The sequence below is a fragment of the Pseudophryne corroboree genome, chromosome 7, assembly GCF_028390025.1.
Source record: "Pseudophryne corroboree isolate aPseCor3 chromosome 7, aPseCor3.hap2, whole genome shotgun sequence".
In the NCBI taxonomy this organism is placed as follows: domain Eukaryota; kingdom Metazoa; phylum Chordata; class Amphibia; order Anura; family Myobatrachidae; genus Pseudophryne; species Pseudophryne corroboree.
The window spans coordinates 363,079,589-363,105,305 of NC_086450.1; the positions used below are offsets into that span (position 1 = coordinate 363,079,589).

Here is a 25,717-nt window from a genome sequence, read left to right on the forward strand (position 1 = left end):
CAAGGATCAGAGTTTATCCACCCCTTAACGAAGAAGAAATTCAAGATACAGCACGTTATGACCTGTACCACTCGGTTTATTATTTACTGCATCATTTGCCCCTGTCAACTGATATATGTGGGTCTTTCTAGTCGTTCTTTAAGAGAAAGGATGGCACTACATCGCTCCAATATTAATCAAGCACTATTCGGCAAATCCAACGACCAGCCGGTATCTAGACATTTCTGTGATAAGGCCCATGTTTTGTCTGATCTAAAATATCAGCTTATTGATCACGTACCCCCTTTACACCGGGGTGGCAATAGAGTATTGGCTCTACATAGATTAGAAGCAAGATGGATTTTAAAACTTAATGCTCTACAACCATCTGGCCTAAATGAAAAGATTAATTGGAATGCCCTCCGTACCTTTTGACTGTGACACATGTATCTAATATTTATTTACATCTTTCTTACTGTCTTTGAGGCTACTTAGTTTGTTTCAATTATTCTAAGGCGTATATGACATTATGTACAGTCTTTCCTAGTCTGGCCATTAGTTTATCCTCCTGTAATATCCACTATGTATTAGGATTAATAGTTAAACATGCATTGTTTATATATAAAATGCATGTTTTATATTTATGCACCACAGGGTCCAGTCGTTTACTCTGACCAGCTTATGGTGTATACATGTTGCGGATAGATAGTATTTATGCTGCTATACTGTGCTTTCATTTGTGATGTAGTTTTATATGTGTTTTTTTGTTTCTAACTAGTCTCCCCCTGTAAGGATACTGTGATCCCAGCGGCATTGGAATATGCGGTATACACGGGTTGCCTTGGTTACCGCGCATCGTGATGATGTCACCGGGACGGCGCCTGGAGCATACCGGAAACACCACGCCGGTCTGAGGCTACACACGCCAGCATGGGGAGTAAGTGTTTTGGTGTTATCTGTATATGTTTGTCTTTTTCTCACAGCACTTGTACCAACCTGACGAAGGGACCCTGCGGGGCCCGAAATGCAGCATTGTGATGAAGGTTAAAGTGCTAAAATGGTGATGTACAGATATTTTCAATCTATGCCTCTATAAAGATGTTTTTCATCAAAGTCCTGTAGTGCCGTGCTTGCTCTGAATGGGGACTGTTCTGAACTACAACACATGTGTTTAATTCAGCAAGGGCACACAGGTGAATGCACGTTAACTATTTGAGTGCCGGATTGTTTTGGATTTATATATATATATATATATATATGCTGTTTCCCTATGTCCCCTTTTATTTTGAAGTTGTGCCTCCTGACCCCTGCACACTAGCCTGCCTTATATATTAATATAACTGGAGCTTTCTACCTCATGGTTGTACTGTCCTGTTTATCATGTGCTGGCCGACTGCTCCAGAATACACACCACACAGTAATGAAGAGGCTTATGTGCTGCTATTGCCACATCAGATGCTAGGGGCGGAGCTTCGTGTGGTATGGGGGCGGAGCCATGGACGGGTCAGGGGGCGGAGCCTCTGCCATAATCAGGGGCTGGGGGAAGATTTTCGGAGAGGGCATGGGCTGGACGGAACTTTGGTAGGCTGCTTCGGAGTTGACAGGGCAGCTGGCAGGTGAGGGAGCTGAGACACACAGACACACACACACACACACACACACACACACACACGTCAGGGGCGTGGCCTAATCACGGACCTCCGTGACCGCGCTCCTTTAATAAAAAAACCCCGAATAGCATGCAGCAGGGGCACTTGGGCTGGAGGCGGAGCTGTCCCGGGAGAGGAGGAGGAGGCGGCACTGGAGTCAGGATCTGCTGACCAGCACCAGCGGCAGAAGTCAGGTGCCTTCAGCAGTTACTCCCACAGTGCCGAACAGCTCTGCATCTGCTAGGGCGGCCAATCGGGAGCACACAGCACAAATGCGCTCCCTCTGCAAGTGCGCTGTGTGCCAGGCACACTAAGCACACACCTAGTTACGGCCCTGATGTTACGCGACAACCGGGACACTGATGCATCCCCAATCGGCGGGTTTTCCCATTTCTTCCTATCCTCTGCAGGAAAGGGAAAAGAAGAAATCAGCTTTTTAGGGATCTGAAACTTTTTGTCGGGGTTCACCCACATCTCTTCAAACAGGGCATTTAATTTCTTTGAAGCGGGGAAAGTAGCTGGGGATTTCTTTTTAGTGTTAAAATAAGATTCCTCTTCTACATCTTCAGTATTGTCAGGAATATGTAGGACAGATCTGATAGCCTCAATGAGGGCCTGTATACCCTGTGAGAGGACAGCATCCCCCCCACTCGCATCCACTTCACTCTACTCTACTCTGGATCCGACGTGTCAGGATCAGTATCACCCTGCATGATTTGGGCCAGAGAACGCAGTTGTGGGCAAATGGCGAGAGTGTGGGGCGCAGGCATGGGAGCGGAATCTCTATTTATCAGGTCATCCATAGACTGCCGTAAGAACTTTGTCTCATTCTCAGTATGAGACAGCTTAGTAGAAATATTTGAAATCATCGCTTTAATGGAGGCCAACCATGGGGTCCAGCCCCACTGGACTGGGAGTGAACACTATCCTGAGTACAGGGTAGTGAGTCCCCAGGGGACGAGAGACATTCCGCTGTACAAGACACACAGTCCCTGGACATGATTGTAAAGGGACACCTACACACACACACACACACACACACACACACACACACACACACACACACACACACACACACACACTAGTGAAAACTCAGTATATATAGGCAGGGTCCTCAGAGAGACACAGAAATCAGAGCCAGCCACACAGCGCCCCTTCTAGCAAGGTAAAACCTAGCTGGGTCACACAGAAATAACCACCTTAGTAGTGGTTATAATCTTAAAGTTGCTCCCCTCCTTTACTAAGACACCCTGGTACCACTGAGGAGACTTGGAGTCCTTATGGAGGAGCTGCGCATCCCTGGGAATGCGGCCTGTATGAGCTGCAGAGGGAAATGGCACTAGAGAGCTGTAGGATCCGCTCTGAGTGAAGCCCCGCCCCCTGTAATGGCGTTTTTTATACTGGCCCTGAGGTAAAAAATGTCTAACCAAGAGTTAAAACCCCTGTTAGTACATTGTGGCCAGTGTGGGCATCAGCCGAGGCTCAGCGCGCCCCTTACAGTGGGACACTGGCGGTGTGTCTGTCTGAGCCCCCTGAAGTGCAGCCTGCAGTCAGAGCTGCGCTCCAGCCCTTGTGCCGCCATTCCCGCCGACACCCCGCTAACTGGGACGCCAGCGTTGTACTCACCACTCTTCATCTTCTGGCTCTGTTACAGGGTGGCCAAACAGTCCTGACTGAAAATAACAAACATTTAAAATGAAAGTAGAAAACTCTTCAGGAGCTCTCAAAAACGTGACCGGCTCCTCCGGGCACATTTTCTAAACTGAGTCTTGTAAGAGGGGCATAGAGGGTGGAGCCAGCCCACACTATTGATTTCTTAAAGTGCCCATGGCTCATAGTGGACCCGTCTATACCCCATGGTACTAATGTGGACCCCAGTATCCTCTAGGATGTAAGGAAAAATATCTGCTGCTTTGAAGGTCCAAATGAGCACAGTGGCCTCCATCATCCGTAAATGGAAGAAGTTCGGAACCACCAGGACTCTTCCATGAGCTGGCCGGCCGTCTAAACTGAGCGATCGAGGGAGAAGGGCCCTAGTCAGGGAGGTGACCAAGAACCCGATGGTCACTCTGTCAGAGCTACAGCATTCCTCTGTGGAGGAGAACCATCCAGAACGACAACCATCTCTGCAGCAATCCACCATTCAGGCTTGTATGGTAGAGTGGCCAGATGGAAGCCACTCCTTAGTAAAAAGCACATGGCAGCCCATCTGGTGTTTGCCAAAATGCACCTGAAGGACTCTCAGACCATGACAAACAAAATTCTATGGTCTGATGAGACAAAGATTGAACTCTTTGGCGTCAATGCCAGGCGTCATGTTTGGAGGAAACCAGGCACCGCTCATCACCAGGCCAAAACCATCCCTACAGTGAAGCATGGTGGTGGCAGCTTCATGCTGTGGGGATGTTTTTCAGCGGCAGGAACTGAGAGACTAGTCAGGATAGAGGGAAAGATTAATGCAGCAATGTACAGAGACATACTGGATGAAAACCTGCTCCAGGGTACTCTTGACCTTAGACTGGGGCGACGGTTCATCTTTCAGCAGGACAACAACCCTAAGCACACAGCCAAGATATCAAAGGAGTGGCTTCAGGACAACTCTGTGAATGTCCTTGAGTGGCCCAGCCAGAGCCCAGATTTGAATCCGATTGAACATCTCTGGAGAGATCTGAAAACGGCTGTGCACCGACGCTTCCCATCCAACCTGATAGAGCTTGAGAGGTTCTGCAAAGAGGAATGGGTAAAACTGCCCAAAGATAGGTATGCCAAGCTTGTGGCATCATATTCAAAAAGACTTGAGGCTGTAATTGCTGCCAAAGGTGCATTAACAAAGTATTGAGCAAAGGCTGTGAATACTTATGTACATATCATTTCTTAGTTTTTTATTTTTAATAAATTAGCAAAAATCTCAAAAATACTTTTTTCACGTTGTCATTATGGGGTATTGTGTGTGGAATTTTGAGGGAAAAAATAAGAATTTACTCACCGGTGATTCTATTTCTCGTAGTCCGTAGTGGATGCTGGGGACTCCGTAAGGACCATGGGGGAATAGATGGCTCCGCAGGAGACTGGGCACACTAAAAGAAAGATTTGGTACTACCTGGTGTGCACTGGCTCCTCCCTCTATGCCCCTCCTCCAGACCTCAGTTAGGATACTGTGCCCGGAAGAGCTGACACAATAAGGAAGGATTTTGAATCCCGGGTAAGACTCATACCAGCCACACCAATCACACCGTATAACTCGTGATATTTTACCCAGTTAACAGTATGAATAACAACTGAGCCTCTCAACAGATGGCTCAACAATAACCCTTTAGTTAGGCAATAACTATATACAAGTATTGCAGACAATCCGCACTTGGGATGGGCGCCCAGCATCCACTACGGACTACGAGAAATAGAATTACCGGTGAGTAAATTCTTATTTTCTCTGACGTCCTAGTGGATGCTGGGGACTCCGTAAGGACCATGGGGATTATACCAGAGCTCCCAAACGGGCGGGAGAGTGCGGATGACTCTGCAGCACCGAATGAGAGAACTCAAGGTCCTCCTCAGCCAGGGTATCAAATTTGTAGAATTTAGCAAACGTGTTTGCCCCTGACCAAGTAGCAGCTCGGCAAAGTTGTAAAGCCGAGACCCCTCGGGCAGCCGCCCAAGATGAGCCCACCTTCCTCGTGGAATGGGCTTTCACTGATTTAGGATGCGGCAAACCAGCCGCAGAATGCGCCAGCTGAATTGTGCTACAAATCCAGCGCGCAATAGTCTGCTTAGAAGCAGGAGCACCTATTTTGTTGGGTGCATACAGGATAAAAAGCAAGTCAGTTTTCCTGACTCCAGCCGTCCTGGAAACATAAATTTTCAAGGCCCTGACTACGTCCAGTGACTTGGAATCCTCCAAGTCCTTAGTAGCCGCAGGCACCACAATAGGTTGGTTCAAGTGAAAAGCTGATACCACCTTAGGGAGAAACGGAGGACGACTCCTAAATTCTGCCCTATCCATATGGAAAATCAGATAAGGGCTTTTACACGACAAAGCCGCCAATTCTGACACACGCCTGGCCGAAGCCAAGGCCAATAACATGACCACTTTCCACGTGAGATATTTGAGATCCACGGTTTTAAGTGGTTCAAACCAATGTGATTTTAGGAAACTCAACACCACATTGAGATCCCAAGGTGCCACAGGAGGCACAAAAGGGGGCTGAATATGAAGCACTCCCTTTACAAAAGTCTGAACTTCAGGCAGTGAAGCCAGTTCTTTCTGGAAGAAAATCGACAGAGCCGAAATTTGGACCTTAATGGAACCCAATTTTAGGCCCATAGTCACTCCTGACTGTAGGAAGTGCAGAAAACGACCCAGCTGAAATTCCTCTGTGGGGGCCTTCCTGGCCTCACACCACGCAACATATTTTCGCCAAATGCGGTGATAATGGTTTGCGGTTACTTCTTTCCTGGCTTTTATCAGCGTAGGAATGATTTCCTCCGGAATGCCCTTTTCCTTTAGGATCCGGAATTCAACCGCCATGCCGTCAAACGTAGCCGCGGTAAGTCTTGGAACAGACAGGGCCCCTGCTGTAGCAGATCCTGTCTGAGCGGTAGAGGCCATGGGTCCTCTGATATCATTTCTTGAAGTTCCGGGTACCAAGCTCTTCTTGGCCAATCCGGAACCACGAGTATCGTTCTTACTCCTCGCCTTCTTATTATTCTCAGTACCTTTGGTATGAGGGGCAGAGGAGGGAACACATAGACCGACTGGTACACCCACGGTGCCACTAGAGCGTCCACAGCTATCGCCTGAGGGTCCCTTGACCTGGCGCAATATCTTTTTAGCTTCTTGTTGAGGCGGGACGCCATCATGTCCACCTGTGGCCTTTCCCAGCGGTTTACCAACAGTAGGAAGACTTCTGGATGAAGTCCCCACTCTCCCGGGTGTAGGTCGTGTCTGCTGAGGAAGTCTGCTTCCCAGTTGTCCACTCCCGGAATGAACACTGCTGACAGTGCTAGTACGTGATTTTCCGCCCATCGGAGAATCCTTGTGGCTTCTGCCATGGCCACCCTGCTTCTCGTGCCGCCCTGTCGGTTTATATGAGCGACTGCCGTGATGTTGTCTGATTGAATCAGAACCCGCTGGTTTTGAAGCAGGGGCTTTGCCTTACTTAGGGCATTGTAAATGGCCCTCAGTTCCAGAATGTTTATGTGTAGGAATGACTCCTGACTTGACCAAAGTCCCTGGAAATTTCTTCCCTGTGTGACTGCGCCCCAGCCCCGAAGGCTGGCATCCGTGGTCACCAGGATCCAGTCCTGTATGCCGAATCAGCGGCCCACTAGAAGATGAGCGCTCTGCAGCCACCACAGTAGAGACACCCTGGTCTTTGGAGACAGGGTTATCAGATGATGCATCTGAAGATGCGATCCCGACCACTTGTCCAAGAGGTCCCACTGGAAGGTCCTTGCATGGAACCTGCCGAATGGAATTGCTTCGTATGAAGCCACCATTTTTCCCAGGACTCGTGTGCAGTGATGCACCGATACCCGTTTTGGTTTTAGGAGGTCTCTGATGCAGGTAAGCATCCTTGATGTCCAGGGATACCATGTAATCCCCCTCGTCCAGGCTTGCAATAACCGCCCTGAGCGATTCCATCTTGAACTTTGATTTTTTTATGTATGTGTTCAAGGATTTCAAATTTAAAATGGGTCTCACCGAACCGTCCGGTTTCGGTACCACAAACAGTGTGGAATAGTAACCCCGTCCTTGATGAAGTAGGGGTACCTTGACTATCACCTGCTGGGAATACAGCTTGTGAATTGCCTCTAGTACAGCCTCCCTGCTCGAGGGAATTGTCGGTAAGGCCGATTTGAGGAAACGGCGGGGGGGAGTCGCCTCGAATTCCAGCTTGTACCCCTGAGATACTACTTGAAGGATCCAGGGATCCACCCGTGAGCGAACCCACTGATCGCTGAAATTTTTGAGGCGGCCCCCCACCGTACCTGGCTCCGCCTGTCGAGCCCCACCGTCATGCGGCGGATTTGGAAGAAGCGGGGGAGGACTTTTGTTCCTGGGAACCTGCTGCGTGGTGCAGCTTTTTTCCCCTTCCTCTGCCTCTAGACAGAAAGGACCCGCCTTTTCCCCGCCTGTTTTTCTGGGTTCAAAAGGACTGCACCTGATAGTACGGCGCTTTCTTAGGCTGTGAGGGGACATGGGGTAAAAATGCTGACTTCCCAGCTGTTGCTGTGGAAACAAGGTCTGAGAGACCATCCCCGAATAACTCCTCACCCTTATAAGGCAAAACTTCCATGTGCCTTTTAGAATCTGCATCCCCTGTCCACTGCCGAGTCCATAAGCCTCTCCTAGCAGAAATGGACAATGCACTTATTCTAGATGCCAGCCGGCAGATCTCCCTCTGTGCATCTCTCATGTACAAGACTGAGTCTTTTATATGCTCTATGGTAAGCAATATAGTGTCCCTGTCCAGGGTGTCAATATTTTCTGACAGGGAATCTGACCAAGCAGCAGCAGCACTGCACATCCACGCTGAAGCAATAGCTGGTCTCAGTATAACACCAGTGTGTGTATATATAGACTTTAGGATAGCCTCCTGCTTTCTATCAGCAGGTTCCTTTAGGGCGGCCGTATCCGGAGACGGTAGTGCCACCTTTTTAGACAAACGTGTGAGCGCTTTATCCACTCTAGGGGGAGTTTCCCAACGTGACCTATCCTCTGGCGAGAAAGGGAACGCCATTAGTAATTTTTTTGAAATCACCAATTTCTTATCAGGGAAAGCCCACGCTTCTTCACACACTTCATTTAATTCTTCAGATGGGGGAAAAACTATTGGTAGCTTTTTCTCCCCAAACATAATACCCTTTTTTGAGGTACATGGGTTTATATCAGAAAGGAGTAAAACCTCTTTCATTGCCTCAATCATGCCACGAATGGCCCTAGTGGACATTAAATTTGACTCATCGTCGTCGACACTGGTATCAGTATCCGTGTCGACATCTGTGTCTGCCATCTGAGGTAGTGGGCGTTTTAGAGCCCCTGATGGCCATTGAATTGCCTGGGCAGGCACGGGCTGAGAAGCCGGCTGTCCCGCATTTGGCCTGTCGTCAAATTTTTTATGTAAGGAGTCGACACTTGCACGTAATTCCTTCCATAAGTCCATCCACTCAGGTGTCTGCCCCGCAGGAGGTGACATCACATTTATAGGCATCTGCTCCGCCTCCACATAAGTCTCCTCATCAAACATGTCGACACAGCCGTACCGACACACCGCACACACACAGGGAATGCTCTTAAAGGAGACAGGACCCCACAAAAGCCCTTTGGGGAGACAGAGATAGAGTATGCCAGCACACACCAGAGCGCTATATAATGCAGGGACTAACTGAATTATGTCCCCTATAGCTGCTATAATATTTACTGCGCCTCAATCTGTGCCCCCCCTCTCTTTTTTACCCTTTTCTGTAGTGTAGACTGCAGGGGAGAGTCAGGGAGCTTCCTTCCAGCGGAACTGTGGGGGAATAATGGCGCCAGTGTGCTGAGCGAGATGGCTCCGCCCCTTTTTCGGCGGACTTTTCTCCCGCTTTTTTCTGTATTCTGGCAGGGGTAATTACCACATATATAGCTTCTGGGGCTATATATTGTGGTTATTTTGCCACCCAAGGTGATATTATTGCTGCTCAGGGCGCCCCCCCCCCCAGCGCCCTGCACCCTCAGTGACCGGAGTGTGAAGTGTGTACGAGGAGCAATGGCGCACAGCTGCAGTGCTGTGCGCTACCTTGGTGAAGACTGAAGTCTTCTGCCGCCGATTTTCCGGACCATCTTCTTGCTTCTGGCTCTGTAAGGGGGACGGCGGCGCGGCTCCGGGAACGAACACCAAGGACGGGTCCTGCGGTCGATCCCTCTGGAGCTAATGGTGTCCAGTAGCCTAAGAAGCCCAAGCTAGCTGCAAGCAGGTAGGTTCGCTTCTTCTCCCCTTAGTCCCTCGTTGCAGTGAGCCTGTTGCCAGCAGGTCTCACTGAAAATAAAAAACCTAATATATACTTTCTTTCTAGGAGCTCAGGAGAGCCCCTAGTGTGCATCCAGCTCGGCCGGGCACAGAAATCTAACTGAGGTCTGGAGGAGGGGCATAGAGGGAGGAGCCAGTGCACACCAGGTAGTACCAAATCTTTCTTTTAGTGTGCCCAGTCTCCTGCGGAGCCGTCTATTCCCCCATGGTCCTTACGGAGTCCCCAGCATCCACTAGGACGTCAGAGAAAATGCATTTATTCCATTCTGGAATATGGCTGTAACACAGAGGTTCCCAAACTGTGTGCCGTGGCTCCCTGGGGTGCCTCGGGACACTTGCAGGGGTGCCCTGGGTTGGTGGTCCAGGACCAATTCAAATTATTCATGGTCAATATAATAGGCAAAACCAGTGCTGGTGGCTGCCAGTCATAAAACGTGTGGCCAAACAGAAGCAAATCTTGTCCCTCACCACACAACTGACCCTAAGGATGACATATAAACGCGATCTACTTAATGTAATATTTCTTTCTAAATTTCTCAATAAGAAATTTTTGGCCTAGGGGTGCCGTGAAAAAAATTCTGATATTCTAGGGCGCCGTGATTCAAAAAAGTGAATCATCCATGTCCCTGCACATCACTGATATATATGTATTTACTGTACAAAAGTTTTATGCAGATGTGGAAGTATGCTGCAAAGTAAGAATGGTTTAAAAAATAGAAGTGTTAGTTTATTTTTAGCAATTAACAATATGCAAAGTGAATTAACAGATGAGAAATCTAATTCAAATCAATATTTGGTGTGACCACACTTTGCCTTCAAAACAGCATCAATTCTTCAATGTACACTTGAACAAAGTCAGGGATTGTGTAGGATTATAGGGGGAGATGTCCTAAGCCTTGGAAAGTGATAAAGTGGAGAGTGATAAAGTACCAGCCAATCAGCCCCTAACTGCCGTGTTGCAGGATGTGTTAGAAAAATGGCAGCTAAAAGCTATTTGGTTAGTAGTTTATCACTCCACTTTATCACTTTTCAAGACTAGTACATCTGGCCCTAATAGTCTGGCGTATGATAAATCAAACATACCAAACAGGTCATAATGATCATCATTTTCATATGTAGGTTAAAACACTGTCATTAACAAAACAGAAACAGCTGTGTAGGAGGCTTAAAACTGGGTGAGGAACAGCCAAATTCTGCTACAAGGTTAAGGCTTTGGAGGACAGTTTCATGTCACAGGTCAAGACTGAGCACAGCAACAAAACCCAAGGGGGTCAATTTACTAAGATGGGAGTTCTATTTAAGATGGTATGTTGCCCATAGCAACCAATCAGATTCCGGGTATTATCTTCTAGAAGGTGCTAGATAAATGAGAAGTAAAATCTGATTGGTTGCTAGGGGCAACATCCCATCTTAAATAGAACTCTCATCTTAGTAAATTTACCTCAAGGTATTTATACTGCATCAGCAAGGTCTCTCCCAGGCAAAGATTTCAAAGCAGACTGGGGTTTCAAGATGTGCTGTTCAAGCTCTTTTGAAGAAGCACAAAGAAACGGGCAATGTTGAGGACCGTAGACGCAGTGGTCGACCAAGGAAACTTAGTGCATCAGATGAAAGACACATCATGCTTTCTTCCCTTAAAAATCGGAAGATGTCCAGCAGTGCCATTGGCTCAGAACTGGCAGAAACCAGTGAGACCCATGTACATGCATCTACTGTACAAGTGGTCTTCATGGAAGCATTGCAGTCAAAAAGCCATACTGTACCTTCGATGTGGAAACAAGGCCAAGTGACTCAACTATGCACGAAAACACAGGATCTGGGGTGCAGAAAATTGACAGCAGGTGCTCTTGACTGATCAGTCAAAATTTAAAATATTTGGCTATAACAGAAGGCAGTTTGCTGAAGGGCTGGAGTGCGGTACAATAATGTTCTCAATGCTGAGAAATACAGGCAGGTAATTATCCATCATGCAATACCATCAGGGAGGCATCTGAATCGCTCTAAATGTATTTTGCAACAGGACAATGACCCCAGACAACAGCCTGTGTCATTAAGAACTATCTTCAGTGTAAAGAAGAACAAGGAGTCCTGGAAGTGATGATATGGCCCCTACAGAGCCCTGATCTCCATATAATTGAGTCTGTCTGGGATTACATAAAGAGGCAGAAGGATTTGAGCAAGCCTACATCCACAGATCTGTCGTTAGTTTTCCAAAATGCTTTGAAAAACCTCCCTGCTGACTTGCTTCAAAAACTGTGTCCAAGTGTACCTATAAGAATTGATGCTGTTTTGAAGAAAAGGGTGGCCACACTGGCATTTTCATAATGGATGCAATGTGTGTGGTCATGGGGGACCCACATTGCACCCATGTTTTATTACTTACCTTTCCGGAGTCCCACGATGGGCGCTGCAGCCATGGTAAAAATGATCACTAAAATGACCACTGTGCATGCGCAGTAGTGATTAGTCTCTGGAACATAGCGGGGGCCATGTTTCCGGAGACCTACTTATGCGTAGTAGACTCTGCCACAATACAGTGCCGTTTCTACCAGCGGGTGAGAAGTGCGATCGCATGGGGCACCTGCCATGACACCTGCTGGCTGGTATTACTGGCTCCCTGTCCCCCCACCCATAGTACTCCACTTTCTAGGCAGAGCTTCGTGAAATTGCACGGTAGCATCTGAGATCCGGTCTCTAGGCCGACAGTAACTAGGTCGACCACTATTGGTCGACAGTAACTAGGTCGACGGGGTTTATAGGTCGACATGTTCTAGCACGACAGGTCAAAAGGTCAACATTAGTTTTTCACGATTTTTCTCTTTTTTTTTAACCTTTTCATACTTAACGATCTTCTTGAACTACAATTGGGAACGGTAACCTGTGCCGAGCAAAGCGAGCCATGCGAGGGGACACGGTGCACTAATTAGGTTCCCAGTCACTGTATGAAGAAAATTACACAAAAAAACACATAAAAAACGCATGTCGACCTAGTTACGGTCGACCAATAGTGGTCGACCTAGTTACTATCGTATCTAACTTCCATACTACACCCATAGCATGCATCTATCATCTATCTATCTATCTATCTATCTATCTATCTATCTATCTATCTATCTATCTATCTATCTCCAGTGGTAAATGAAAGATAGCGCGCTGCATAGGGGTCCAGCTGCCTGTCTCCTCCAGTTCCTCCTGTATGTATATCATGCCCCCAGTCACCCTGATTCCAGGCTAGCAAGCAGCAGCAGCCAGGAACCCCTCCTGTCACGTTATATCGGGAACACCCCAGCAGCAGCTGCAGGTGCCACCAGTGTGCCTGCCCCTTTAAGAGGCGCTTCTCTTCCTGCTGCCGGCCAGGCAGAGTCACGCAGCAGCATCATCAGGACGGTCACATGACCAGAGTCTTGTGATTGCTGCTCTCACTCCTCGCACATTAGGAGGAGGGAGTGTGAGTGTGTGCTCCGGGGAACTGACAGCGGGATCACACGGGAGCCAGGCTCCTGCCAACCCGTGCCCACCCTCATCTGGCGCCCTGCCTGCTACACCCGTCATTCAGCGCTTCTCCCTCCGCTCTCACCGGGAGTCAGCATGGACAGCAAGCCCCTACTGCAGGAGAGACCCCCAGCCTACACTCCGGCGGCTCCGGGCGGGTATGAGTACGGGCAACCGCAGCAGAACTATGGGACTATACCGGGAGCCCCCCAGACTGCAGCTCAGACCGTGTATCAGCCTCCTGCATACCCCTACCCTACCGGCACCGGTGTGTATCTCCGCCAGCAGCCTGACTGCTCACCTGTTGTGTAGTGCACTCCTTACTAGCAAGGAGAAGAGTCTATGTGTGTATGTGTGTGTATATATATATATATATATATATATATATATATATATATATATATATATATATATATATAACATTTTAGTGTGTGTAGTTGATGGTGTTCTCTCTCTCTCTCTCTCTCTCTCTCTCTCTCTCTCTCTCTCTCTCTCTCTCTTCATGGGGTCAATTCAGTTAGGGGGTGAGCATGTAATTGCTGCTATGTGCTGGACTTATGGTTCCCCTGGACTTGCTGACCTTATTTCGCAGTTCCATAGGACTGCATACAAAACTCTACAAGTGCGGGGTGAGCAGCCGTTGCCAATGTTTTTATGCCGTTGCCCCTAATCTAATTGAATTGACCCCTGTATATCACTTTTAGGGTAATTCTTTTTGCCGGCACTGAGTGATCACCAATATTGCAGCGTTTTCCTTGCGCCCTATAGAAGTGTGCAGGAAAATCTGTGATGCTGGACTCTCGTAATTGTGGTCGCAATGTCCAACTGCACACGTCACTTACTCCTCTTGTCTTTGTGTTTACAGTTTTTAGACATAGTTGATCTTTTAAGAATTCTATGTTAATCCAATGCACACTGGATACATTTTAGGTGCAATTCAACACTGGAGAATGGTTGTAAATCTAGAGCTGTGGCAGTGATCCGGTGGTCTATCCCACTAGTGACCCTACAGTCTGTGTATGGGTTTGCAACAGCTTCCTACTCCAGCTGTCAAGCTGGGTACACACTGAGCTGTGTCGTTCGGTCTGGAGGATCGGATCAAGATATCGCTCACAACGGTGCATGTTGGGTAGTATGTATGCCCAATGTGTGGGATTGCGGGTTCCCGTGGTTGCTAGCGTCTTTGATGACTATAGCTAGTTTACTATAGTATGCTAATGAAGGACGGAACACGATTTTTCCGACCTTCATTAACATCGCTCAATGTGTACCCAGGTTCCAATATGACGGCTCGTCGGGCTGACATATCGGCTGGGTATGCATCGCGTCGGTGTGTACCCAGCTTTACTTTCACAGTTGGCCAGCCCTGATCGAGTACATTGTATGAAATAAATGGAAGCTAACTGGGCGACTTTTTCACCTTGACTCTTTACAAGGATAGATAAATCTCACAATTGGCTTCTAGTTATTTGATATAATATACGGGATCAGGCCTGGTCAACCTGTGGCTCTCCAGCTGTTGTGAAACTACAAGCTGCCGCAAGACCTGCCACAGATTTACCGTTTGGGAATACTAAATTTGCGTCGGTGCATGCTGGGATGTGTAGTTTCACAACGGCTAGAGCAAGCCAAAGGTTGATAAATGAGAGCTGGAATCTAAATGGTAGCTTTGGGCAACTCCTCCTGTCGTTCTCTTTAGAAGCTGTGATAAATCTGCCGGGAAATAACAAGGTAGCTGGTGGAGCTTGGCCTGAGTCTTATGGTGATAGTCTTAAAATGTTATACAGCTTTTTTAACCCCTGGCAAACAGACTACAATCATATTTTTTAAGTTGCCAAGAAAGCAGACACCAAGGGCAGGATTCAAATCTTTTATCGCCCCCGATCTCCCGTCTAAAGTGACGGGAGATCGCGGGGCAATATTCTAATGCCTCCAGTTTCGCGCTGATCGCACCCATAAGAGCCGGGTTTAGCCGCGTAAAGCAGCTAAACCCGACTAAAGACATGGGCGCGATCGTGAAAAGTCCCATTTGGGCGTCCAAACGGGTCACTTTTCACGCATTTCAGCTCGCCACCCTTGCGGGTGGCGAGCTGAAATGCTGATATCGCGACCATCGGTAGTAACATTTGAATACTGCCGGCGGTTGGGAGGCGGCAGAAAAGATTTGAATCCCGCCCCAAGTACCCAAACTGTAAGTGTCTGGCATGTGACCTGTCACTGCCTGTAATGGCAGTCAGATGATGCCTGGTAACCAACGCTCAGTTCCATTAATTTTTTTATCTGATAGCTCCACAGGCTTTTTTTTTTTTCCTGCACAACATTCTGCATGCTATCTGTTATATTGTAGGTGCCAGGATTGCGTGTCCCAAAACTGGTAACGCCATTGCTTGGGACATATGGATTACATTATTTGATGGGGTAAGGTAAACTTGGCATTAAAAGTGCTAAAATGCCAACTAAGGATTTGTGACCCCACAGCCTCCTATCCTCATTATGGTGGCCAATCCCGGGATCGTGATCCCGGGATTTAGTGCTGAAAACGTCTGGGATTCAATCCCGGGAATGGAAGCTCTAATCCCGGGGATTAAGGGATCCGCGTTGTGCGTCCACAGGACGATCAGACGCTGCCCGGCTTCTTTCTTCCGGCTCCCCAGCACAGCATGAGAGGTCACGCTGCGCTGTTGCACGCCGCTGGGAGCTGCCAGGAGAGAGTGGAGGATGTTCCCCACCCACCCGCGGTATATGGTGAGTTATGTCTGCGAGGCGGCCGCCACATAGTTAAAGCGGAATCCCGGGATTGGCCATTTTTCAATTCCGATGCCCGGGATTGGCTTCCCTAATCCTCATGTGACTAACCTATGACTTCTGTTACAGCATCAGTCTTCGCTATCTTGGATTAGGAAGCATCCCAAGCATTTATTGTCACACCGTGGCTGACCCTTCTGTGTGTAGGGGACTGTAAGAGTGCTGCACCTTCCTCTGCTAGCCCTTATTAGTCATTTACTAGCTATAATAACAAAGGAAAAACCCTTTTGGTTTCTGACGTGTGGTTTCCAGATTCTGGGCATTTGTCATGTGGACTTTGCTTTCCTCTGGGAAATCATGCTGTATAATTATCATGTGATAGAGGACAGGCAGGTCTTGTTTAGTGGAGTACTGGCAAAAAAACGTATTGCAGGCAGATAGACTATACAAGGGTTCTTGCCGGCTAACGGCAAATGGACACCAACTTTTTGTTTCAAACTATTCTAAACAAAAGGAAGGATTGGCAAAATTCTCTTTTGTGACTGGTCTAAAACCCAGTAAGTAATAAATGGGTCCTATAGCTTATACCATGTATCCAGACTCTGCTAGCTATTTTAGTTTTTCTAAAGCTTTTTGGTGAAGTAGACCTCTGTATATAATGCAGAGGTACACTCACTACTTTCTGCAGACTGTAAGTGGATGGAGGCCATTATCGTTTCTTGATATTAACTAAACTGAGACTTTATGAACATGTAATAGTTTATTTGACTTAACACCGGTTCCTTCCATCAAATGCCAAGTGGGAAGTTTTCTGTAGAAACTGAATACCCCCAGGAAGTGCAGCATGACAGTATGGTGTGTATGCAGCGTTTTATTCACAGTCCCATACAATGCAATAGAACTCTGACACTTTCTGAATGGGAGTCTTATGGTGAATACTCACTGGGCATAATTCAGGTTCAGTTGGATTTAGCGGAAGATGTAGACTCTAGGCCTTGGCTCTCCCATAAAACGTAGGCGACATGCCTCCGTTTTTTTTTCTTTTTAAATGTAGCCCATCACCGCCTCACAAACAGCTGCAGACTGTCACTAACCTGACGTCTGCAGCCTCATGGCGTCCGAGGATGGAGGACCCATACTGCACATGCACAGTGTTGACTATCGACCATGCACGACCATCGTACAGTGTGTACACCCAATCTACCGTCCCCACGTGTCATTCATTACATCGTCCCATCTGATGTGCTGCACGCCATATGGAATGATGTGATGTACAATGTGCACATCGTGTAGTTAGTACACAGGACCACATAATATGTTGGACTCTGACGTTTGGCACTGTTCTACATAATTGTATCGTTCCGAAGATTGCATAGTGGGTATAATAGACATTTGTGTGTTTGGGGATTGTGTGATTGTAGTGAAATCGGAACAACCATTGCGTTCTTTTATTACATTGTTCAAGTGTGTACCTAGCTTTACTTTGCCGTAGTAGCTCCACTTTCCATTACAAGGGTCCGCTATACTAATCATCTGAGTATTTGTGAAGTATTAACAGATAAGTATTTGTGTCTATAGGGCCTAATTTAGCATGGGTCGCTAGTCAGAGAAATTGTAAATCGAACAATTGCGCACGCATGAGGGGTAATGGCGACAGAAGTGTACAGATCGTAATTGCAAGGTAGCCGCTGTTTGACTGACAGGAAGCCGGCGTTTCTGGGTGGAAACCTGCCATTTTCTGCGTGTGTCAGAAAAAATGCAGGAGTTTTTAAGGAGCGTCTCTGATGTCAGTGCAGACCACTTCCAGGCCGTATCAGCCACAGATTAGTGGCAGCCTCAGACTTTCTCACATTTGCTCAGACAGCAAAGTTTCTTCAATGTTCTGGAAAATGCATATGCATCTGTGAGTGGATAGCGATCTGCGATGCCTTTACATTTTTGCACGGAGCGTTTTTTTTTCTTCCTGACTGGGCGGTGCCTTTCTATTCGCAGACAACTGCAATTTCTCTGAATAGCTATCGTGCGGAATTAAGCCCTTAGACCGCTGCCATTGTTTCCTGACCAATAATTCTAGATGTACAGAAATATATTGTCCTTTTAACTGAAAAATCTAAATATCTATGATAAAACGTAGCGCCGGACATAGGGAAAGGCTGCAGTGGTCACTGGCCTGCAAATTGTGGCAACACAAATGTTGCATAATAGGCACATAAACAGGTGTTGCATGTAGGCCTAGTGTTGTGTGTTATTGTTGGGGTGTGATTTTTTTTTTTTTCTTTTATTCTAATGACTTTTCATCTGAAGCTTTTACCAATATATTAGAGAGACTGAACGTTGCTTATTACATTTTGAAACCTTTTTAAGAATATTGCGTGCAAAATGTTTGCATTGTTAATATTTAACTTTCTTACTGTGTTTGCTGGCTGATAAATACATGGAAAGGTTTACAGCAATACATGGGTTTTCAAATATTAGTTATTTGCTAGAAAGAAGATGTTATGTAAAACCGGCTTATGTCACTGCTTCCAGCCATTTGTGACCTTTATCAGTCCTGTCCATGCTTCAAGGCAGTTAATGTCGTCTGAGTATGGACGTGGAATAATTAATGCCTTGTACACACTAATTTACTTAACGAAGAATTAGATATGCTGGTAATGTGACAGGCTACAGCATTGTCAAGTCTGTCTGTACATGGGCTGTCAGGGGTGTGGGGAGGGTTAGATGGGGGGAGTGGGTGATGGACAAGCATCTATTTTGTATCTAGAACAGCAACTAGTATCCTGGCAATGAAATGCTATTTGTAAACTTATACGAGTTGCATTCTCCTAAGGTTTAAAGGACAAAGAAAGCCAAAAAATGCTTGCAGGTGACGGTCTTGAAAGATGTTTAGCCAGATAAATTCCTGGAGTTCTAGGGAAGGTCATTATCACCTGACGTGTGGAATCTAGTCAGGTGATGCCCTGGTGTTGACTCAGTGCTGGATATTGCCAATGCTGCCAGTGGACGTTATCACCAGCTTGTTATACCGTAGCTCAAAGGGATGTATTAATGAATTAGTGTTAATTTTACTTATACTTTTAATCAGTACCTCCCTTTTTAATGCGGTTTTGGATGACTACTTTCTAATAAAATCAACACAAGTGGCTCATCACCGAAACAGTTACAGTACTTGTAAAATAAAATGTTCAACCCAAAAACATATGGAATAGGTTTGTTCTGATTACCCCCTCACCGGTACCTTACATCATTGTACATTTAAGTTTACAGTAACGGTGGGTGCCTGTAAGAGTTGAGTTATGTAGGCCTAGTCCCACTGGTTTTAATAATCTGGTTCCTTTATTTGGTATCAGAATTGGACCTCTGTGATGGTCTTATAGCATTTGGCACCAAACGGAATTAAGGAGTAAGTTATTCTGGTTGCCCCAATTATGACTAATGTAGATACATTAAGACTTATACAGGTTTGTTAGCAAACCAAAAAAGTTAGAAATTGGGCAAAACCATGTTGCACTGCATGGGGTGGGCGGCAGATATAACGTGCAGAGAGAGTTAGATTTGGGTGGGGTGTGTTCAAATTGAAATCTAAATTGCAGTGTAGAAATTAAGCAGCCAGTATTTGCCCTGCACAGAAACAATATAACCCACCCAAATCTAATCTCCCTGCATAGGCGTGCGCACGGGTGGTGCCTTGTGCGCACAGGCACCCTCTAATGTCTGGCACCCCTTTCACGCACGCATGTATAGTGTTCACGCTAGGAGTGAAAAGGGGCAGGGCGCCGGACTCTGCGCGCGGCGAAGCCTCGCGCGCGTCCGAAATGGGGGCGCGGCCATGCCTACGTCCTTTTTGGGGGCGGTGCGGCCTACAGACGCTACTATAGAGAGCGTCTGTGGCCGGCGACGTCACTGTTGGGGGCGTGCCCAGCACCTTCGTCGGTGCTGGGCTTCCCCCAGCCCTCTCCCAATGCGTGAATGGATGCCGCGCGCATGCGCACGGCATCTATACACGCCGGGAGGGCAGGGAGTGGGCGGCTGTTCTAGCAGGGCGCCGCAAAAGGGGCAGGGCGGGTTTTGCCTGCTAAAAAACGGGCAGGGTGCGGCGCCCTGCTAAAACAGCCTAGAGTGAACACTACATGTAGCTGCAAGAGATCGGCAAGTGTGGCAATCTATTTCTGTGTACCCGCGGCCGCCCGCTACACCCAGTCAGAAAGCCCGGCGACAGGGGGACAGACGTGCCACTGCACCCACTACCGAAACCCACCAGTAAACAATACTGCCGGGTAGGACAGGGGCCAAGGATGGAGGAGACGAGTTGTCTGTGTAGTGGCCGGCGGACAGAAGCGCTGAGCGGAGAGCGCACCCACAGGTAAATTATATATGTATCATATAATGTGTGGGTGTGCTGTGTGGCATGTAATGTGTGGCTTGCTGCATGTAATGTGTGGGTGTGCTGTGTGGCATGTAATGTGAGTTTTCATTGTGTAGTTGACACACTCTGAGTTACAATGTAAATAATCTGGGTATGTTTTCTCTGGTGCTATTCACATGTATCTACAAGGAAGGGATGGGGTCCCTAAAGATGTGTGTACAGGGCCCAAAGATTTATGGTGCCAGCCCTGCCGGTCAGTACTGTATTATTGGCTGCCAGACACCCAGGTTAATCATTGGTGCATGTAAACCTCCTCTCGTCTCCTCTAATTGTGCAATGTGACGCGATGATGTCACACCGTGCGCCCTCCCATGCTCTCTCTCTCCTCATGTGCCACACCACTGTGGAGGAGCGCCCAAACAGATCACTTTTCACACATTTTAGCTCACCACTCCCACTTGACTTAATGTATTAACTAGCAGTTGTTCAACAGTATGGTCTGTCACTGTGAGCGATATAACGTGAATTTTGGCTAATGCTGTGTGGCGTAATATGATTTCGGCTCATACCGTGTGGCGTAATGTGAATTTTGGCTAATGCTGTGTGGCGTAATATGACTTCGGCTCATACCGTGTGGCGTAATGTGAATTTTGCACCTAGTCCCACCACTCTCTATTTCTGCCACTGGGTCAGGGATAGGTTGGGGAAGTGTAAGCAGCAATAGGGTGCAGCGGCAGCTAGGACTCAGGGTTATGGATAGTCAGTAATGACATGCAGAATTCTTGGCGCAACATTTAAAGACAAAGACTGATGTCAGACTGAAAATAACATTTAATATCAAGTTAAAAAATAGTTTAATAAGCATAAAATTAAATTAAAAAATGATAAGTTCATTCAATGGATATAGTCCACTCTGTAATGAACCAATTCAAAATTAAAAGTCAATGCCTCAACGGCAAAAATTGTCCTGAGACCTGGTATCCTTAGGCTAAGGATACCAGGTCTCAGGACAATTTTTGCCGTTGAGGCATTGACTTTTAATTTTGAATTGGTTCATTACAGAGTGGACTATATCCATTGAATGAACTTATCATTTTTTAATTTAATTTTATGCTTATTAAACTATTTTTTAACTTGATATTAAATGTTATTTTCAGTCTGACATCAGTCTTTGTCTTTAAATGTTGCGCCAAGAATTCTGCATGTAATTAATTCCAACCAGTGAGGGTACTGGTTTAATCTACGGCTGCATCATTTTGTTTGTCACTCTTGTCATACTTTCTTCCTCCTTTTTTCTTTTTCTATTCTATCTGTCTTTCTGTAGAGGAGTTAGCGCAGACAATACCATACTCCAAGTCCCACTGATAGTCAGTAATGGCCAGTGGTCACACCATTATGTTCCATTTTATTTCTCTGGGGTGTATTATATCTACTTGTATTATTAGGAACTAGGGAGAAATTGGATTAAGCCATGTGATTTTACTGAGAGAATGTAAAATACTGTAGGTGGTGCTAGACACGCTCACAAGGCAGGGCTAGACACTCCCCTCCAGCGGTGCACCCCTTAATAAAACTAGCTGCGCACGCCTATGTCTCTCTGCACATGTTACATCTGCCTCACTTGCAGTGCAACATGGTTTTGCCCAATTGTTAACTTTTTTTGTTTGCTAACAAACCTGTATAACCGCTAATGTATGAAAATAGTAAGCAAAAAGAAGCTTTCCTAATACCGGGATACTGTAAGGTATCTGATAGGAATGAGCAATATATAGAGCACCTCTCACACACAGTCAGTATTAATTTCATGATGATGTAACCGTCACACTGCCGCTGTGTGCAGTGTACATGCTGTCTGCCCGCTTATGCGTTGTCTGTCTACAGTTCTTATTCCTTGCCCACATCAGTGTTATGCATGTCTGGTCCCAGTTCCACTTCTTCTCATGTTACCATGCTAGCAGCAGTGATTGTGAAAGTTTGTTACCACTCAAGACCTGCTGGCTTCAAGGGAGAGGTTGGGTATGCAATAGCTTACAGGTGCAGTGTACATAAGGGACAGGTACACTTTGTAGTGATTTTGTTACTTCTTATACTCTTGCTTCTTTAAGTTCATGTAATCAACCTGTGAAATTACTGTATGTATTAATTAATATAGATTTTTTTTTTTTTTTTCCCCCCTTTCCATTTCAGGATACATTGCATCGCCACAGACTGCCTACCCAAGCACTTACACGATTATCCAACAGCCAGCATCCGTGACTTCAGTGGTAGTTGTTGGCGGGTGCCCGGCTTGCAGGTATCTTAATTGAGCTTTCGTTTTGACACCTCAAATTGAAATTACTACGTCAGTGTGCGGTGGTATTGTTGTATTTTTTCTTTTCCTCTCTAAGGAACATGAGGAAGAGATGCTGTTCCCTTTTTATCATGTGACTATTACACTATGCAGATCACATGCGGAGACTGCTGTTAAGCAGCACTCTGTCACTGTAATGCAGAATGCTTGGTGGCTACGGTCTGCCAGCAAGACTTTCTTGCGTCTGACTTCATTCATAATGAATAGGCTTATGGGGCTGTAGATGCAGCATTCAGAAATGATTGGGCCAAAATATGTTCAATTAAATTTGTCTTTTTAAAATGTTAAATCGTGGACACAATTATGCTATTTATAGTAATAGTCCTCAGAATAATGGGTATCTGTGTTATGTAATATAGTAGGAAAACTAGAGTTAATAATTAAATCTGCCCAGTACTATGACAGTAGCGTGGTGCTGCTCTGTGTTGCAGCACTATTACTGTGTAAAAACCTTATTTCCAGTGACCTGGAGTTCAGCAAACATGGCCTGCACACATGGCTACATCCATGGGGCGTGCTCAGTACAAGCATAGTGGATATACGTAGGCTATTGGAGACTTTCACATTTGCTGTATGTAAACCAGTGATCACTACAATGGGATCCGGTCCCTAGGTCGACATGACAAAAGGTCGACATGGGTTTTTTTTCCTTTTTTTTTTTTTTTTTAAACCCATAGGGGCAGATGTATTAACCTGGAGAAGGCATAAGGAACGAGATAAACCAGTGATAAATGCAAGATGATAAACACACCGGCCAATCAGCTCCCATATGTAAATTAACAGTTAGGAGCTGATCGGCTGGTGCATTATCACCTAACACTGCTTTATCACTGGTTTATCACTTCCTTATGCCTTCTCCAGGTATATACATCTGCCCCATTATTTGTTACTTCCTGTAATATTCAGTGCAATATCCCAAATACACATTTAAACAAATTGCTGTGGTACTGCATAATGGCAGTTACCTTCTCTTTAAATTATCTAGTAGTGCTCCTCACAGTACCTGTGTTACTGCACATGACCATAACCAAATGACAGATACAAATGTTTTCTTTTACACGCACACGTATTATGATATCATTATTTTGTTTATGGAGATCCTTTTTCTTTTGAAGCCTAATACTGTGTTGTATTTTTATTTTGCCAGAGTTGGGGTTCTGGAGGATGCCTTCACCTGCCTGGGTATCTTCTGTGCCATCTTCTTCTTCCCGATTGGAATCTTGTTCTGCCTGGCCCTGAGGCAACGGAGATGCCCCAACTGTGGCGCCACATTTGGTTAAAAGGATCTAGCAGGGCGACACTGTCATACACTTCTCAATCCAATTTTAAACACACAATCCTCCTCTTTAATTACATAGCATCTTTATATCCGGGTGTTTGATAAGTTTAATATTCCTGTTCTGCGTAGGGTGGGAGGGAGAGCTCTGTGCCATAGACACACATGGAAGTGTATTCGGCTTCCAGACAGCAGTGCCTTCAGAGACTGTACAAATTTCCCAGCTCTGCCCCGTCTTCATGTCCTGTATGAACATGTCCCTGTCGCTGGTGTTCACCTATTTGTATGTACATTTGTGTCACACCAACCTGTACCATGTATTTGGAAATAATTTTATAGTAAAAACAAAACAGCACTGTGAAAATATGAAGGTTTGTCGTCATTGTGCAGAGCCGGCGGCTTCCTGTGCAGCTGTAAAAATAAGATTTTAAACCTACCGGTAAATCTTTTTCTCCTAGTCCGTAGAGGATGCTGGGGACTCCGTAAGGACCATGGGGATAGACGGCTCCGCAGGAGACATGGGCACTGTAAAGCTTTAGAATGGGTGTGCACTGGCTCCTCCCTCTATGCCCCTCCTCCAGACCTCAGTTATGACTGTGCCCAGAGGAGACTGACAGTACGAGGAAAAGGATTTTGTTATCTAAGGGCGAGATACACACCAGCCCACACCGTACAACATGGTATACAATAACCAGTTAACAGTATGAACAAAACGGCATCAGCCAGAGGCCGATCTCAACTGTAACTTTAACCCTTAAGTATGCAATAACTATATACAAGCCTTGCAGAATGTTTCCGCACTGGGACGGGCGCCCAGCATCCTCTACGGACTAGGAGAAAAAGATTTACCGGTAGGTTTAAAATCTTATTTTCTCTTACGTCCTAGAGGATGCTGGGGACTCCGTAAGGACCATGGGGATTATACCAAAGCTCCAAAACGGGCGGGAGAGTGCGGATGACTCTGCAGCACCGATTGAGCAAACATGAGGCCCTCATCAGCCAGGGTATCAAACTTGTAGAATTTTGCAAAAATGTTTGACCCCGACCAAGTAGCTGCTCGGCAAAGCTGTAATGCCGAGACGCCTCGGGCAGCCGCCCAAGAAGAGCCCACCTTCCTAGTGGAATGGGCCTTTACCGAATTTGGTACCGGCAATCCAGCTGTAGAATGAGCCTGCTGAATCGTGTGTAACCGATCCAGCGAGCAATAGTCTGCTTAGAAGCAGGAGTGCCAACCTTGTTGGCTGCATACAGGACAAACAGTGCCTCTGTTTTCCTAACCGTAGCCGTTCTGGCTCAATAATCTTTAAGGCCTTGACTACATCAAGGGACTTGGAATTCTCCAAGGCCCCGTAGCCACAGGCCCAAAATAGAACCTATTGTTCATATGAAATGACGAAACCACTTTAGGCAGAAATTGAGGACGAATCCTCAACTCTGCCCCATCCGCATGGAAAACCAGATAGGGGCTCTTGAAAGACAAGGCCGCCAATTCGGACACCCACCTCGTAGATGCCAAGGCCAATAACATGACCACTTTCCAAGTGAGAAACTTCGATTCAACTGTTTGAAGCAGTTGAAACCAGTGTGACTCACGGAAACTTAACATCACGTTAAGGTACCATGGTGCCACTGGGGGCACCAAAAGAGGTTGGATGTGCAACACTCCTTTTACAAAAAACTGGACTTCTGTGAGAGAAGCCAATACCTTCTGAAAGAATATGGATAAGGCAGAAATCTGCACCTTAACGGAGCCTAACTTTCAGCCCATACCCACTCCTGTCTGTAGAAAATGGATAAAACGTCCTAGTTGGACATCCTCAGTAGGAGCATTCTTGGCTTCACACCAAGACA

General features: G+C 46.4%; 1 protein-coding gene across 1 annotated transcript; it reads left to right on the forward strand.

Annotated features, from left to right (window-relative positions):
- Window positions 1-12,990: 12,990 nt before the first annotated feature.
- BRI3 (brain protein I3) lies at window positions 12,991-24,230 on the forward strand. Its single transcript, XM_063934502.1, has 3 exons — window positions 12,991-13,397; window positions 22,428-22,533; window positions 23,738-24,230. The coding sequence occupies exons 1-3, from the start codon at window positions 13,226-13,228 to the stop codon at window positions 23,868-23,870; spliced, it is 411 nt and encodes a 136-aa protein (XP_063790572.1). The 5' UTR covers window positions 12,991-13,225; the 3' UTR covers window positions 23,871-24,230.
- Window positions 24,231-25,717: the final 1,487 nt, after the last annotated feature.